Source organism: Zootoca vivipara, chromosome 9 (assembly GCF_965207765.1).
Source record: "Zootoca vivipara chromosome 9, rZooViv2.hap1.1, whole genome shotgun sequence".
Taxonomy (NCBI): Eukaryota; Metazoa; Chordata; class Lepidosauria; order Squamata; family Lacertidae; genus Zootoca; species Zootoca vivipara.
In genome coordinates, this window is record NC_142592.1 from 31,066,241 (window position 1) to 31,084,265 (window position 18,025).

General features: G+C 41.1%; 1 protein-coding gene across 8 annotated transcripts in view; it reads left to right on the plus strand.

Moving 5' to 3' along the window:
- NAV3 (neuron navigator 3) overlaps positions 1-18,025 on the plus strand; it is a 448,025-nt gene that overhangs the window by 411,399 nt on the left and 18,601 nt on the right. For 5 of the 8 annotated variants that reach the window (XM_035127692.3, XM_088676973.1, XM_035127685.3 and 2 more), the window contains 7 exons: positions 2,743-2,826; positions 4,667-4,778; positions 7,255-7,376; positions 8,028-8,048; positions 9,200-9,372; positions 13,139-13,292; positions 17,751-17,925. In XM_035127692.3, coding sequence (XP_034983583.3) covers positions 2,743-2,826; positions 4,667-4,778; positions 7,255-7,376; positions 8,028-8,048; positions 9,200-9,372; positions 13,139-13,292; positions 17,751-17,925 — 841 coding nt within the window. Of the gene's footprint in view, positions 1-2,742; positions 2,827-4,666; positions 4,779-7,254; positions 7,377-8,027; positions 8,049-9,199; positions 9,373-11,149; positions 11,216-13,138; positions 13,293-17,750; positions 17,926-18,025 lie in introns of all 8 variants that reach the window. The other 3 variants (XM_035127687.3, XM_088676975.1, XM_088676974.1) reach the window with 2 other exon arrangements.

Here is an 18,025-nt window from a genome sequence, read left to right on the forward strand (position 1 = left end):
CAATAAAAACAATATGAACCCAATGTCTCCTGTACAACGCCACCATCCCTAACTATTGGCCATGCTGGCTGAGGCTGATGGGAATTGTAGTCCAAAGTATTTGGGAACTGCATTGGGAAAGGCTGAAATAAACAGATATTGAGAAATTTTAAGCTGAGCAAGAGGCAAAACAACATTAAAGCTAAGGCTCAGAAATCCTGGAACTCATTAAAAATATTTCCAGCTGTTGCTGGGAAAAAAAACAAAATCCATACCATGCAAATAGCCCTGAGAAGAAAGTCCAAAAGAGGTTGGGCCTGTCATTGCCACCCACATCACCTCTTGTGGCAGAGTAATCGAAATTTATAATACCTAGAACATTCTTGCACGATTAAGTGGTCCACACAGTACCTGGGTTGGACTGATTCTCAAGTTATTTAGGGCTTTTAAAGTTAAACAAGCTCTTTGAGCCATGCTAAAAAAATGGACTTGAAACTAGGGATATGCATGAGATGTGGACAAATCCTAAGCTCATCTAGGGGTTGACTCAGAGTAATTTTGGGCTTGTCTGAGATGAAGCAGGGTTTGCACAAGGTAGCTCAATGCTTTGCTGGCCTTTGATGATCAATATTATATGCAAACATCAACTAAAAGTAGTAGGTCTTGCTTATTTTAAGGAATAGTGCTAAGATAGGGGTGCTGAGGGAAGGGAGAGCAAACATCCGAGTGGGAGAAGGCCAGAGATTGGTGAATACTGGCTTATACTTGGAACCAGTGTAATTATTTCAGAACTGATGAACCATAGTTCTGATCCCACGTAGTAATCTTGCCACTATACTTTGATGCAACCATGGTTTCCAAACAGACTGGCCTCTCCAACAAAGAGGGGAGATCACACAAATAAAGACTTCATATTCCTGGATATGCCTTGAGTGTTTGGTTCACATTATTTTCGTGGTATAAAGAGGTGAGGCACCTTTCCAGTAGGTATTATGGGACCAGGTTTTATTCATTGAAAAGCATTCAGTTTTAAGAACAGCAGCACAGGAAGTGCTACGAACATGAGTTTGACCAAATTGCGGGAGGCAGTGCAAGACAGGAGTGCCTGGCGTGCTATGGCCCATGGGGTCACGAAGAGTCGGACACGACTGAACGACTAAACAACAACAGCACAGGAAGTGGATTCAGATGGTCATAATATACAAGACTGCAGTTATCATATAGTTTCCTGCCTAACATGTCCACTTGCCTTAAGATGACCTTTCCTTCAGCCTCAAAATGCTTGTTAGTTGTCAGTGAAAATAAAATTCTCATCTTATGTTATCTTCTTCTGAGCGGACTTTTTCAACCCAACTCGTGCATATTTAAAGCAAGCAACAGAAGCATAGCCAGTCTTCTTCCTGCTGTGGAACTATATTAATATTTCACACTATGATTGTTTTCTGTATCTGAGGGGGTTTTCATACTTGCTGTGCTATCAAATTCGACCCTCCCCCCTTTAAAATGCTTTATTAGTTTGGAAAGTGCATACAAAATATATTTAGCCAATAACCAAACATAAAAATAGACACATGTATCCCTTCTGCACACAATTATTGGTCCATTATTGGTTCTTTTAAACTGGCTTCCTGGATAAAGCAAAATGGGTGGGGGAAGTCTTCTGAATGCACATTTTAGAGGAAGGGCAAAATGGGAAAGCAACAGTAGAGGATGCATTTTGAATTGGATTCGTTTTATCTGGTGATTAAGTTGCTGTTATTGTAATCATTAAATACACACTTTAGGCAGAACCATGACATTCACTCTCTCCCCCACCCCAAAATTTACTGGGCCTTGTGGATCGTAAAAATGCACCGAGGGGTTTCATCACTTTTTTGCAGCAGGTAACCCTTTAAAGCGTTTCATGTGAATGTTTCATACAGGCAGCCGTGCACCCTGGCGGTTTCTATTTTCTTGTTTTCCCTTCTCTTTTTAAACTTTTTGCTGTGCCTGGGGTGGCAAAAATTGAATTTTGTGGCTGCTGCTGCTGCTGTTGGTACTCCCAACTGCTGACTGCCATTCTTATTCCCCAGAAGGCCCCTGAATAAAGATATAACAATGTTCTGAGGAGGATTTGTAGAGCAAAATGCAGGTTCGTGAACTTTGGAATGCTTGAAAGATGTTTTAAATTTTTTCCAAAAAGCAGGGGTGATGCCCTACTGTCAATAGGTCGGGGGGGGGGGGAACCTTCCAAGAAATTCACTTGACAAATCTTTCCAACAGTTTTGGGTGCTCCTTTAGGAACCCCAAAACCATTTCTAGCAGAAACTAGAAACACTGAACTTTTGGCAGACCTCTAGTTTGGAGTAGGGCACAATTAACTACGGTGCTGCCATATTTAAGGGTTGCTATTCTATAGCAAGTTCAGGTGAAACATGCTCTTGTTAAAGAATGCCCAAATAATTCTACTGGGCAAAGCATCACAACTGTACAATTGATCTGGTATTGCCCCAAAGCCACAGAATTCTACAAAGAAACTGGAATTGACACTGTGTACTATGGACAGTTGGGAGTAGCATCTGCCTCATGCAAATAGGAAAGTGCAAGGAGGTTGGAGAACGATTAGGAATTTAAATAGAAGTAACTTTTGATGGCGATGGCCATGTAGGGTTTTGTGTTTTCTTTAAGCAGAAGTACATTCAAGCATATTGTATAGATTTTGTAAAGTGCATTTGAAACCTATTGACATTTGACTGACTCCCCACCACCTCATCTTCTTCACAGGCCCATCTCGTAGCAGCTTTTGAAAAGAGCTTAGGAAATATGACGGGCCGGCTGCAAAGCCTAACAATGACAGCTGAACAAAAGGTATGTTAGAAACAGCAGATGCTTTAATGTGGAAAACAGTTCTTGGTTTATATTAAAGTTTGTATTGAAGGCTGAATGAAAGGACAGCTGTAAGAATAAACAGGCGGGTGCATCAATTTTATTTTTTTTATGACTATCGATGCTTCGTGAAAGCTCAATAAGAATAACATTGCACACCATCAGATTTAGCCAAGCTATATCAGAGGGCAGTGTGATGATAAAATCTTTCATTTCCAGGTTTTAATTAAAACATTTGTGACTCTGAATTTAATCTGTATTGAAAGATTAAGCAACAAAAGGTGGTCATAAACCAAGTGGAGTGCTTGTTTCAGTCTGCCAGCATTGTCAGAACGCTAAATTTTAGACAGAAGACGTATTACAAAGATAGAAAAACAAGCCAATAGCAAGTGTTATCTTGGAGCAGCTGGGGCTGGATTTGGTTTTGACTTTGCTTGTTTTGCAATACTTTTAAGTCAGGGTTGGGAAACTGGTGGATCAAGTCCTCATCTCCATAGGCCCTCCTGTCTGTCAATCATTGAAAACAAACAAGAGAGCCAAAAAAGTGTGGACAGTGCTTTCCTAATGCTGAATGTGATTTCATACCATTTGGACAGAAACATCAAAGCTACAAGTTGCAGAAAAGAATTAGCAGGGTCCTCCATTGAAAAGTGCAGAAGGATGAATGAATGCTGCTCAAATTGATGGTTTCATGATAGGTAGAATGTTTATGTGTGTGAGATTATAGTTTTTTTTCTTAATTTATGATTTTAATGATGTATTTATTTAGTCCTGGGACCATTTGTTGAGGAGCAGATTATTAATACTGTAAACAAAATAACTGGAAAATGAAATTAAAGCAAAGCAAAGCAAAGGCAAAATAACCTCTTGTTTCCAATTAAGACATGTGCGAGGATCAAGTTCATTAGTTTCTCTTGTGCTGTGACTATGTACTCAATTTGGCTGCCCCTGTAGGGATAGGCTATGACAGATCTCAGGCTTGTAGGATCTATTTTGTCTGCTAGTAGATCCCTAGGGACCATCAAGTAGGACCAGTAGGGGAGAAAAGTAACTGGGGAAGAAGCCAGATGCAAAGCAGTGGCTTGGTCGTAATACCAAGGTGGTTGTGGTAATACCAATTACTTCCTATAAATTGTACATTGAGATAACCTTTGTGCAGATCCACACCAAAGTTACTACAGACCAGGGATCTACTACAAATCCACCTTCTGCCTAAGGACACACAAGTGAACCACTGCAATAACAATAATTTCTCAAAAGGAATTTCATCCAGTTTGATCTTTTCATCTTCTATAAAGCTTCAGGCTTCCTTTCTCAAAGAGATTATAGCACTGGCACTGACTTCAATAAGCTTTCCCAGACATTTGAGCATATAAGCTTTTCTTTTTCCGTGTTGCTGCTAAGGTTAAATTCCTTCAGTAGCTTTAATCCGCATTATAGAAAATGAGAACTAGAAACAGAAATGTTAAATGCAGTTTAAATTAAAACTGTGCATTACATTTGTTAAAACCATCCCCTACCAAGTGAAAAGATGAGTTACATTGCTTCATTTCATAAGAAACCGAATACATTTTAATAGATGTTTGTATTTTTTTTTTCAAAATTATTGGTATGCAGTATTTTATAGAGATAACTAGCTTCTAACCTGATGGTTCTGACATACTGTATTAGCTGAGTTGAAAAGCATATGTGATGCCTAATTGTCACCTGAATTTCTCCCAAATTGCAATGCAAAAAGTGCATTTTGACCCCAGTGGGGTGTGTGTGTGTGGAAACCATCATTAGTCTGATACTTTTGTGACTTTTTCTACTGTTCCCAAAGGAATCGGAACTTATAGAACTACGAGAAACCATTGAAATGCTGAAAGCCCAGAACTCAGCTGCACAGGCTGCTATTCAAGGAGCTTTGAATGGCCCAGACCACACTCATAAAGGTATGGATTGCTGCTGTTTTTTCCCTTGGAACTCATTTTTGTCCCAAAGAAGTGCTAAGCTACTGGCTTTCTGTTGTTTGGAAGAATAGCCTCTCTCTCAAGTTTTGAGCTAGTTGTATTTGTGGTGTTTCCACTAGTGCTGTGTGCCAAATCCTGTCCTCCAGTTTCTCAAAACTTTTCTTCCTCTGCAAAGCAATATTTTTCTCCCTCTTTCCCAGAGTACTTTAGAATTCATTCTTTGGTTGGTGCAGGGTTGAGCTTACTCTATTGCTGCAAGGTGGCCATGGGTGGTGTGTTTCTTCCTCTTTCCATTCAACTTCTATCCAGCACTCTGAAGTCTGCCTGGTTGCCTGCCCTTGCTAATCTGAAAATACATCAGGGGAGTCCACTAAGCTTTAATTGAAGCATGGTAGCCTGAGAGTCTGGCTACCAAGTACTTAAGATTGGTACACCTGTCGCTTTAATAATAAAAAATACTGCACTTAAAAGGAATGAACAACTATCAGACGCAAAGTAGGCAGCCTGCCCACCTTCCCATACTTACAGGAAAGCCCAGCTGCTGAGGATGTCATGGGGTTTTCAGGAAACCTGGGCACCCAGGAAGGCTGCAGAGTGCAGATCACTGGAGAGATGATTGGTACAGTGAAATAAAGGACACTCACAGCAGCCTCCCTTGGCCACCTTGAAAGTAAGGTAAGCTCAAAACAAAACAAAACAAAAAATCCCACTGTTGAAAACTGCACTGAAAATTTCCCTCCCCTTTTGACATTTATCTTAGTTTCTTTTGTTATTAATTGACGGAGAATGACTGAAAAACATGTAGGATAAATTTTCAGTCACAAGAACACATAGGCTAATAGTTATTAGAGACTTATTACAGAATTTTCAGGACAGAAATAGTTTCCACAGCTGGAAAACTTCCATGTGTCATTTATACACCACAGAATTATATGACTTCTCTTGAGGAATTGGTCACTGGCTAAGGCTTGATAAGCCCTTTTAATGCTCTTCTGCATGTGCACCTTGTGCATAGCAGTGGGAAAATGTTCCAGCCAAAATAAATTAGTTTTAAGTCATAGCCGTACCTTGGAAGTCTAACAGAATCCATTCTGGAAGTCCAACTTCTGAAACATTCAAAAACCAAAGCGTAGCTTCCAATTGGCTGCAGGAGCTTCCTGCACTCAATCGGAAGCTGTAGAAGCCGCCTCGGAAGTTTGGCTTCGGCAAAACGATCGCAAACCGGAACACTCACTCCCGGGTTTGCAGCGTTCGGGAGCCAAGCCGTTTGATAACGAAGGTACCACTGTACTGCTGTGTTCTTTCCACAATTCACAATTAGAGATTGAACAATAAGTATAAGAATGTTTTCATGGTAGAAGTTCTTCTGATTTTGGAAGAACTTCTGTGTTGCTTAGGTCCTGATCCCCACTATCAGGGCCGTCTTACCCATAGGCGCTAGTGGTGCGGAGTTTTGGAGGGCGCCAGGCGAGAGTCCTGGGAACACCGAACGAGCGTGCTGAGTGAGCAAGTGTGTGTGTGCCACTCCTGCCGAGCATTGGCTTGTTTTTCCCCCTTTTAGCCTGCAGACGCTGAATTCTGTGGGGCGCCAGAAGGCTAAAAGGGAAACAAGCTTACACTCGGCGGGAGCAGCACGCGTGCCCTCACTCGCTTGGCACAGACCCGCTCGCTCATGCTCACTTGCCCAACAGGTTGAGGCACGGGTGCGTGCAGCACCCCTACTGCTAGCCATCTTTGTCTTTGAGCTGGGCATCAGGCGCTGTGGATCTCCATGGGGCTGGCTCCTCCAGCTCACTCACCACTCACGCCTGCCTCTGCCATGCCACGCTGAAGCAGTGCCATGGCTGGAGCCTCTGCCTGCTGTGGTCACCGTGGCACAAAGCAGCCAGCTGAGCCGGGAGGCACCGCGTCCAGCCTCCACCTCTGTCCCACTGGAGGAGCCGCCCTCCAGTCGCTGCCTGCCTCCTCCAGCCCCGCAAGCTGGGTGCGTCGCCGGCAGTGCCGTCCCGTCCCAAGAGGCTTCCTTCCTCCGCTGCTGCTGGTGTTCCCTCCCTAAAAAACAGTCGACAATTCTGGGAAACCAGGGGGGCGGGCAGAGAGATCTTTGCAACATGGTGCTGGATATATATAAGACGGCCCTGCCCAAAATTTAGTTGTCCAGGGTACTTGCTTCTTTCCATGCTGGTTGTTTCCACTCCACACGAAAGACACTGGCTAGGGAGATGGTTGCGACCAAATGGGTGGCGTTCTGCACTGAGAATGAGCGTCCCACCAGAAAAAAGTTTTTCCATAGTCACTTCTACAAGTAACAGTTTATTTGCATTTCCATATGGAATCCTATTTAGTTTCCACCAGAGCACTCAGTTTTAGTGGAATTTGGCATTCCATGACATTTTTAAACTCTATAAAATTGGGAATTAAGGCACTTCCAGATTTGTTTATTATTGTTATATTATAGATCTGCGAATACGGCGGCAACATTCCTCCGAAAGTGTTTCCAGCATCAACAGTGGAACCAGCCATTCAAGCATGGGCAGTGGTAATGATGCTGATTCAAAGAAAAAGAAAAAGAAAAACTGGGTAAGTGCTCTAGAGATTTAAATGTATTGAATAGACCAGGCATCCCCAAACTTCGGCTCTCCAGATGTTTTGGACTACAATTCCCACCTTCCCCAACCACTGGTCCTGTTAGCTAGGGATCATGGGAGTTGTAGGCCAAAACATCTGGAGGGCTGCAGTTTGGGGATGCCTGGAATAGACTTTTATATGGCTTCCTTCTTCATAGATAACACAATGGCACAAAAAATTAATCCTTATAGTGGTGCCCTTCTGTATAATTAGCTGTTGATAAGGCTGTGGCTAGTTAAATATGCATTTGTTTGCACCTAGTGAGGTATGAGCATTGGGAAACAAAATATATTCAGATTGATGTGTAAGCATGTGAAAGCTTAAATATATAGATAGATACATCTAGTTTTCTCACTCATTCTATAAAATAGGTCAACTGTCTGGAATGCTTTAGAAAGAAAGCCAATGGAAATGTTTTAAAGATGGATAAATATAAAGTGAATAACATACACCTATCACAAGGGCTTCAGATTTTAGTGAAATAATGGAGAATTTACTTTTGTTGTTTAAAATATGTTTATTACGCAGGTAATATTTTAAAAATACTGATTCCAACTTCATTCCCTTGATTTGTAATTGCACACTCTTTCATGTTTCTGCAAGGTGAACTCTAGAGGAAGTGAGGTGAATATAAATCCCTGGAAAATTTGGCATGCATCTCAAAGAACTCTATCTTGGCATGATTGCTATTCATTTTGGCAGTAGGCTTTTGTACCCTTCTAAAACAAATTATTCTTTATGTCTCCTTAGTTTTTTCTCTATTCATTTTACCTCCAACTTTGAAATCTAGAAAGGGGGAGTGTCGCCAAAATCCATTTCTTTCTTATTAGAACTCATAAAGTAGAATGAATATAAATTATGGTAACTCAATCAGTACTTACACTCCCTGCTCTTGAACTAATATTCATAGAACAAAGTGATTATGTGCTCCAATGTTTAGTAGAAGAAACATTTGGGAAATCAAAGCAACTATTTGGGGGAGGGGGGGAACACACTCTTTTCCTCTGTATTAATAACTTGTGTGTTCATAAGACGCTTTTGACAACTCAAAAATAACTGCATAGTGCTCATTGCAGCCATAACATTTGCCATCTCTACTCCTGAAATAAATGGCTCTTTGGCTATTCTGTCCCTTTCAATAATGGATAAAAAAGAACTTCTAGAGCAAAAAAAGCAGTGCTTATGCATATGAACTTGCTTCTTTAAAACAGAACTGCAGCAAATACCTCCTCTTTCCCCAACCCTTTCAGCTTCTTGTCAGCAAAAAGGCAACATCATATAACAGCTTAAAATATGCTTATTTCTGATCCATGCTACTGTAGAAATAATAGGGTCAAACCTCTAAAGAAAGAAAAAACAATTTTGTATAAATGATGCACAAAATCACATTGATTGGAATGTCTTCTGAAAGTCAATAATTTTTAAACAACGTGGCTATTTAAGATCAGTCACCTTAATGGGAATGTCAGAGGAAAGGGATTTCCACAGGAGGTGTAGGGTTTTAAATGAGCATCTGTTTAGCTGTACCACTTGATCCTGTACCTTTTCCATAGCGTTCAATGTTTGCGCTGTGCTCACTTGATTTTTTAAAAAACACTCTATTGTGTTCTTAAAGATACTGTGTTGCACATGTTAATACCCTGCTTAATCTATACACTTAACCACAGGCAGTGGCTAGATTAGCATCTGCAAACTAACTTTTCCACAAAACGTAAAGTGAACCAAATGATCGGAGATAATCCAAATAAACCTAAATTTTCTTTCTTTTTTCCTAGCTAAGAAGTTCGTTCAAACAGGCCTTTGGGAAGAAGAAGTCCACAAAGCCTCCTTCCTCACATTCTGATATAGAAGAAGTCACAGATTCATCTCTTCCATCCTCACCCAAGTTACCCCACAGTTCCGGAGATTGTGGGTCTACATCAATAAAGCCATCCCAATCGGCCTCCGCGTATGTTTTCCCTCTTTCTAGTCATTTGTTAAAGAAGCAATCTTCGATATAGTGATTGGTATTTCAGAAATACTGCCTCTGAACTTTCGATTCTGTACTTTCATTAATTGTTGCTTCTCAACCACTCTCTCGGTTAAGACCTTAATTTGCTGTTTAGAAAACAATCCCTTGGAAAATGTTACTTCTCATCCTGTGCATAGCTGTATTCAAACTGCACAGAGAGGAACTCTTGCTTCCATTGCTTTTCCACTTCATGCTACCTTGAAAAAAGCATTGATCTTGCATTCTTTTCCTTTCCATGTTTTATTGGTGAGGGGAGACATACCTGGCTCATGACTGTTCCCTGCCATTCTCCTTTTCTGCCCTCAAGGCACCTCTGCTATATATATATAAAACAATGTCACCTAAAAGACTATTGAATGCAACTTTGTAAGCTTTTGTGACAGAGCCCTTTTCATCCAAGTTTCCTTGGATGTTATACATACATACATACAAACAAATAAATTACATATATGAACACACACAAACATAAAAAGAGGAGAGGTCAAAGGCACAACAATTCAAGAGAAGATGTGTCACATAACTGCATAGGTGCCAAATTCTGGATTGAAAAATCCGGGATCAGCAGCGCCACGGCACCAGAAGTCGCTTCTACTCACTTCCGGACATGTGTAGAAGCGACTTCCGATGCAGCTGTGCCCATTTCCAAAATGTCCGTGGCACTGAAAGTCACTTTCCGCACTTAGGGAAGTGCGTAGAAGCGACTTCTGGCACTGCGGACATTTTGGAAATGGGCACAGCGGCATCGGAAGTTGCTTCTATGCATGTCCGGAAGTGCGTAGAAGCGACTTCTGGCACCGCTCTGCCCATTTCCAAAATGTCCGCAGCGCCAGAAGTGCGTAGAAGCGACTTCCGGTGCCGGCGCGGCACCAGAAGAACATGGCCGCTGGCAGCAGCTCCGTAATCCGGGGGAATACTGGGTATTTTGCCATTCGGGACACCTGCGGGAAATGGTTTCCCCGGGAAAAACGGGGTACTTGGCAGCTATGCATTACTGTACAAAATACACGAGGAAACAAGCTCCAGGCAACAGGGTGGAAGATGAAATCAGAGAGCATGTCTTCCAGTCCAAACAATTAATGAACTAGCAAAACAAGATGACCCGTGTCAAAAAGTACTTAAGCACTTCCTGTAGTGAGCCAGCTAATTCTTTATCAAGTTTCATTGTTACCACCACAAAATGCACATGGGTATTCTTGTTAGATGCTTGCAATTCCAATTAGCTAAGGTTTTGATCAAGTTACTGTACATCCTAAAGGCACAGCCAATAGTGCTTGCTGCTTGCAGGGTGTTCTATGGCTTGGCCAATCAAAATATAATATATTCTCAAACATATTATTGCATCTAAACATCTGCTTTCCTAAATGATGTGTCTGCTTTTGCCTCCTAGTCTTCAAGTTAAGCATTTTAAAATGAGACTGGAACAGACTGGAGCGCACTCTCAGTCTTTTTATTTGCAGTCTGCCCATGTGTTTGGCTTGATAGTACTTGGGATAAATGTATGTAAGCTTTGGCATATTTTGCTTCTTTGATTTATCATTCCATTCACACCTTCCACACACAAAAAATCATTGTATTTTCATTCTGCTGTGTAGTGTGCTCCTTTTTGTTTTTGTTTTTTTTAGTTTGTTTCTTCCTTTGACCTGATCTCATTTTCTAAACCATTTCCTTTACTTTCTGTCACTTGCATCTGTCTGTCTATTGCGTGTATATGCAGGTCATCCCAAATCTGGGCTCCAAAGAAAAAGCAAAACGGTCACGTTATCTACAAACATAGATCCCGGTAAACTGGCATGTGGGGCTTGGAATTACATGTCTAAGAACTAGACTGAAGTGGTCCATTTGCCCTATCAATAGGCATTAACATTAACATTATAGCACTATCATACTGGATGTACACTAACATGTAATAATGTATGAATGGGTGGGGGGGCCTGTAGCCCCCATCAGTTCCAGCACGGCTAGAGGTCATGAATGATTGTCTGGTGGAGGGCCATAGGTTGCCCATCCTTGATATCTAATGCGTGGTATTGAAAAATTTGAGCAGTGTAAATGGATATTGTTCTAGCTTAGCACAGCTGTCACCCAAAGGACATGTTTCTATATGTTCATCTAGAAAAAATATGGCATATTTAAAAACTGAATTATCTTAATATGTATCTCACATGGTTTCAAAAAGGGGGCACGATCAATATTCACTTGCAAGGGCTTCTCATAATATTTTGCAACATGCATTTTTTTCATTTACTTGTGGAAAACTCTGCAATGTATGGAAGAGAATAGGGAGCCTCTTTGCCACTGAGCTATTGGATTGTGATTATATCCTCTTTCATAGCAAAAGAAAATAGCATCAAGACAGAGTAGAGTAGAGAACGTCACTTTTTTAAAAAAAAAATCAATTTGTCTCCACAAATAAGTTATTTTGCCTTTGCAGTTAGTTAGGAAAATATATATATAGGGGGAAAATTATATAGGGGGAAAATATAATATATTTATATTATGTATATGGGAAAAATATTTATATTGATAATATCATCTGTTCTGCAACTTAGTTCATATTTCTTGATAATATCATCTGTTCTGCAACTTAGTACATATGTAGAAATTGTAAGGGAAGGTGACACTGCAGTTGACTATACAGCCATGTGGAAACCATTGCTCCTGCAATGATCTGGTACAAGCAATGAGTATCCCTGGTTTCTCTCTTTGCTGATGGAGAGCCTGCATGATGGGACTGTTCCATATGATGAGTTCCCTCTTTGTGGCTTTCACTATGTGGAATCACTGCCAAAGAGAAGCGTTTCTCAGTAGTCTTCACAAGTAGTCTTCCTATGTTGCAGCAGCTGCGTGAAGACCGCTGAGAAACTCTCCCCTTAGGGGAAGTGATTACTGCATGTTTGAAATACTGATCATAGATCAAACTTCCATAGCATTTGTTACACCAGCCATCACCTTAAATGTAATAATATAGGGCTAGCCAATATGGTGCTGTCCAAATGTGGTTACTATAATAACTCCCATCATTCCTTATCTTTAGCCCTGTTGTCTGGGGCTAATATGGAAGTTGTAGCACAGCACCATCTGGAGGGCGCCATGTTTGCCAACCTTGCCATAATATATCAGTGGAAATGGTTCCCATATTCAGCTAGAAGTCAGGGGTTGAGTAGTCAAGTAACAGCTACCAGATGTGTAGTAATCAAGAGATAACAATGTGTGGGTAAAGCAGTCCTATACTTTTGCATTATACTTTACAGAGAACATAGCAAAGATAAACTAACTTCATTTCAGCTCCAATACTTTAATTTTAATCACTGCTATTTTGGAAGATGGTTAACAATTGCATTGCTTTCATGAAAAGTTAAATAAAGCTGCTACTGTTTGGGCAAATAAAAAGCAGCCCTTTCCTACTTTGGGAGGAGTGAAATAACCATGCATAATAATTATGCTTCGTACAAAAAGAAAATGTTAGAACTACTTAGGAAAGCTATAAAGGCAAGCTTATAATTTTATCTGGACATTTCCCCCCTTTTCATGTTTTTAAATTGAACCCATTCATGTAGTTTTGATGAAATTCTCTGTCTTGCTCCTAGAGAGTTACCAGCAGCAACCCTTTTTCTATTCTTTGATACAGAATAATAGCACGTTGCCTTCAGAAGCGAGCGTTCCTTTGATCTTCTGCCTCTCTACCTTTTCCAATTCTTTTTAGGATCTGCGAATGCACAGAGGCAGAGGCTGAAATAATTCTGCAGCTGAAAAATGAGCTCAGGGAAAAAGAGCTCAAGTTAACAGACATCCGTCTGGAGGCCCTCAGCTCAGCACACCATCTTGACCAGATTCGAGAAGCCATGAACCGCATGCAGGTCAGCATTACTCACATAAGCCATTTCCTCAAACCCCTGCTGCAGTCATCATGGGCTGAGCAGAGGCATGGAATGGGATCAATAGAAATAATGTAGCTGAGATTTTAGTGGGATTGAAAAATAATGTAATAAGTAACCGAATTAGACCGTAAGATTTATCTCTCTCTCTAAAAGGTACTATTTTGCTTAGTGTCCCTGTCTCAGTTATTGGCAGTGATCCCCCATAATTGTCTTTCCCACTGCAAAATGCTAGTAAGAGATAACCTACTCAGAAAAGAATCTGAGAGGCTTCTGCAGCTTTAGAAGACTGTTCACTGCTTCAGTAAGAATTACATCAAATTTTCAGGGCAGCTGAAGGTCTTCATTTGCCTCTTAATTTCTTGGTCCTACCATTTCCCATTTTTGCTATTTTACTCTGTAACATTTTTTTTCTAGTGGTCAAGCTTCCAATCTCGTAAACTGAGTCACAAAGTCTAGGAGGCAAACTAAGGTCTAGGGGCCGGAAGCGGCACAATCGCCTTCTCAATCTGGCCCACAGATGGTCTGGGAATCAGCGTGTTTTTACATGAGTGGAATGTGTCCTTTTATTTAAAATGCAACTCTGGGTTATTTGTGGGGCATAGGAATCTGTTCATCCCCCCCAAAAAAAATATATAGTCCAGCCCCCCACAAGGTCTGAGGGACAGTTGACCGGCCCCCTCTTGAAATAGTTTGCTGACCCCTGGTCTAGAAGATGCAAATGGTCATACTCTAAAGGGGTTGATAAAATGAACTAGCTGCTACACTGTTTCCCCAACATTTCCCCCTGTGGAGTCATGCAAGGAAATTAAGACCCAATTCCTGACACTAAAGATATATTTCTTTGAACTCAGCAGAGCTTGTAAGTAAGTCCATGAGTATTAAAATCAAATAGGCAGCTTTGTTTTACTTGAAGATGTTAGTTCCTATTAATGTTATGCTTCTGAAAAAGAAACTTCAATCTTCTTTTTATTGCTTCACCTATCATGCATTTTAAAGTGTTTGCTGTGATTGCAGCAATATGGTTAAAGTGTCAAATTAAAGCACCCTGTACAAAGTTTTGCTGAAAAATTAGTGTAACACAGGAGTGGATAATTGGCTGCCTTCAAGACTACAGTTCCCATCAACCCAAACAGCTTGGCCAGGAATGATGGGAGTTGTAGTTCAGCAACATCTGGAGGGTGATAGATTGGTCAATGCTGATTTATCCCAATGAAAGGACAAAAAGCAAATCAGTTTATTGGTGAGCTAAGCTGTTGTGATGCTGCAGAACTCTAGGTTTCTGGCTGCTGTGTTTTTAAATGAGTACGTGCAAGTTGTAAAATGGGTCACATGAAACACATTAGGAGCCTCAACAGGAGGAAAGGACACAATGCTGACTAGAATGTTAATGCCTAAGAGGAGGGTCAGATTAATCCATTTGTAACTTACAGCACAGGTAACAGGAAGGGCAGTGGTGGAGGAAGAGGAGTGCGGAGGGAGCACACCACCCACGGCAGTGTGATCTCGGTGGGGTGCCATTGCGGCTGCCCCCCGCCCCATGCTGGGTGCCACAGCCCTGCAGGTGGCATGCCATGCCCCCAGGACGCCCACCATGCCCCTGTGTGGGGCGCACCCCGCACCCACCTGCTCTCTGCCCCCCCCCCGGTGCCACTGGGTAGATGTAAAACAAGCAAGAGACTAATTTTGCTGGTAAACAGAAAACGGAAGCAGTGACTAGTTCGGCTTGAAGACAGAGGTCCGTTATATTTTACACATACCAAGTTTATACAGTATTTGTTAATAATATTATTAGATGTGGTTGGCATTCTGAATCTTCTGCTTTCCACATTGTGAAACTGCCTCCTGAATACTTGGATTGTTTTGGGGTGGTAGATTTTCCCCATAATATTTGGAACAGTTGCATTGTGTTTGTAAAGGACACACTGTTTCAAGGTGTCATTTGTCCAGCCAAGCAGATAAGAGGTGTCAAAATGTCTGAGTGAATGGGAGGCAAGCTAGATGTGACTTTAAAAGTGCCTTTGCATTTAATGTGCAGGTTTTAAAATGCAAATAGTTTCAGTTTGGTGTGGGTGGGTGTTTTGATACTGGACTAGAGTAGGCAGGAATGGGGAATTTAACTCTTTCCTCCTCTGTTGCTGTTGTCTTCTCTTTTGCGTTAAGAAGACATCCCCCATTGTCACCAGTGGTTTTCTTTATTGTGTTGTACATTTAATTGTGTTTTGTTTTGCTTTGTTTTATTCTGTGAGCTACTTTGAGAGGGCTGTGGCTTGAAAGGTGGCTTAAAAATCCACATATAATAAAACTGGGGCGTTTTAATTGTTCACCATTGCCTGATTCTTTATCTTAAACATTTTTCCAACCTACCACTATAATGTAAGGACACATTTAGTGTTTTGGCTTGCAACCACAACAGGACTGAGCAGTTCTGTTCAAAACAGAAAGACAGCACACTATGGGTCATATAATGGCATATAAACCAGGAAGGCAAAGAAGAAGTGTTCTGGGCCTTCACAAATAGCAGCAAAGATTCTAATACTAGGCAAAGCAAAACTGTCAGAAACAGTTTCAGCAACTTCCTTTGAACTGTTGCCAAGGGACACATGGTATGTTTTTCAAAGCTACATCAACAATAAGATAATGCAATGTTGCTATAGAACAGGGTTGAGTTTTAATAACTTTGGAGGGGAGTGATCACTTAGGAATCTAGGAAGTTGCCTAGCACACAGTATATGTATATGTGTGTATGTGTGTGTGTGTGTGTAATCTCAAACACACAGGCACACAGCACCCTTCATAAACTGATCATTATACATTAGCTGGGGGGGAGGGGTTATCATCCAGTGCTGTGTCCACTTTCTTCTCTGCTGCTGCCACCAAAATTGGCAGTCTTGGAGGACCACTAAACTGGACCTTCCTTTATGGATTTCTTCCATTTCCCAAAAGCTATTGCAAGGAGTTGTGCAATTTTGTAGCAAATTTGACAGGCACCATAGCAATCTGGTGCTTGGCAGTGCTGCAATTCTCCAACTGCTTAATTAGTTCCTTGCTTAATTGACCCTTTTTGCTTTGCTTTGCTGTCATTTTCAGTCCTCCACATCCTATTTTTACTTCCTCTTAACTTTGAAAATGTTAATGCAGGGTTTTTGTAAAAGGCTAGAGCAGGCATCCCCAAACTGCGGCCCTCCAGATGTTTTGGCCTACAATTCCCATGATCCCTAGCTAACAGGACCAGTGGTCAGGGATGATGGGAATTAGAGCATCAGCATACAGCTTAATCAGAAATTTGGACTTCCTTGTTTTCAGTTTGGTCTGAGGAATTCACAGCTACCTGTGTTACCATGCTATTACATTCGGTAATCACTCAACACTGCATCAGATTTAACTAGGAAATGTGACACTCCTTAGGTATCTTTGCTCTTTTATTACTGACTGTGAAACATCCCCAATCACAAGAACAGCCAAATGTATACAGCAATTCTCCTCTTTAAAGATGTTTTCCACCATGCCCGGACAGTGGATCTGGCCCTTCTGTTCCCTGCCATGTGATTAACGGCATGAGTGAATGTCTGAAAAGGGCTTATTTGTGTTTTGATCCAGAGATACTTGTCCATTACTGTACAGTGGTACCTCGGGTTAAGAACTTTATTTGTTCTGGAGGTCTGTTCTTAACCTGAAACTGTTCTTAACCTGAGGTGCCACTTTAGCTAATGGGGCCTCCTGCTGCAGCTGCACGATTTCTGGGTTAGTGGAGTCTGTAACCTAAGGTGTCTAACCCAAGGTACCACTGTATTGTGAAATTGCCCATGTAGTAGTAGGAATAGAATTCTAAAACATACATCACAGAGATCTAGAAATAGTTAATTTCAATGTTCCAGTGTGTGTGTGTGTGTGTGTGTGTGTGTGTGGTAGCAAAATATGATATGCCATGATTTTAAATGAGCAGGTATGAATCAACACTTATCTTCCGGCGTGCAGAAAGCTGACGAAGCATTTGTCTGCAATATGTTGAACTTGATTTTGTGTCATTGTAGCACTATTCTGGCCAGCCATGCTACACTGCTGATGCTGGTCTTACATTTACTGCAGTATTAATAGACTCTGACAGCCAGGAGACCTCTGGAATATAGGTCCAGCGCAAATGTGAAGTACAAGTGCATATGTGTTCATTGAAACTGTCACCTAGATGCAGCCTAACTTGAGTTTTCGGGGTCTGATTTTTATCTTGTCTATTTGCCATGGAATTAGGTAAAATTTTATAGTGCACACAACAATTTTGTGGCATGTTCCAAAGATGACAACAACTTAAAGTTCCAGTGGAAAGTGCTGCATTGCAGTAGTTTTCTAGCTAACAAATTATGCATATCCATAATGCACCCAGCGGTATTAAATGCCCGTTCCTCACCTTAAAATGTTGATTTCTTGTGTTTTAAATGCTAGAATGAGATTGAGATATTGAAAGCAGAAAATGATCGCTTGAAGGCAGAGACTGGAAACACTGCAAAGCCAGGCCGGCCATGCTCAGAGTCCTCAAGCAGCACATCGTCCTCCTCTTCACGACAATCTTTAGGTCTCTCTCTGAATAACTTGAACATCACTGATTCAGTGACATCAGGTAAATACATGTTGCTATTGTTTTAATTGGCCCTACCAGATCATTTTGCTTGCATGTTCTTGTCGAACTGTAGAGAAATCTAGTTAACTATTTATTTATT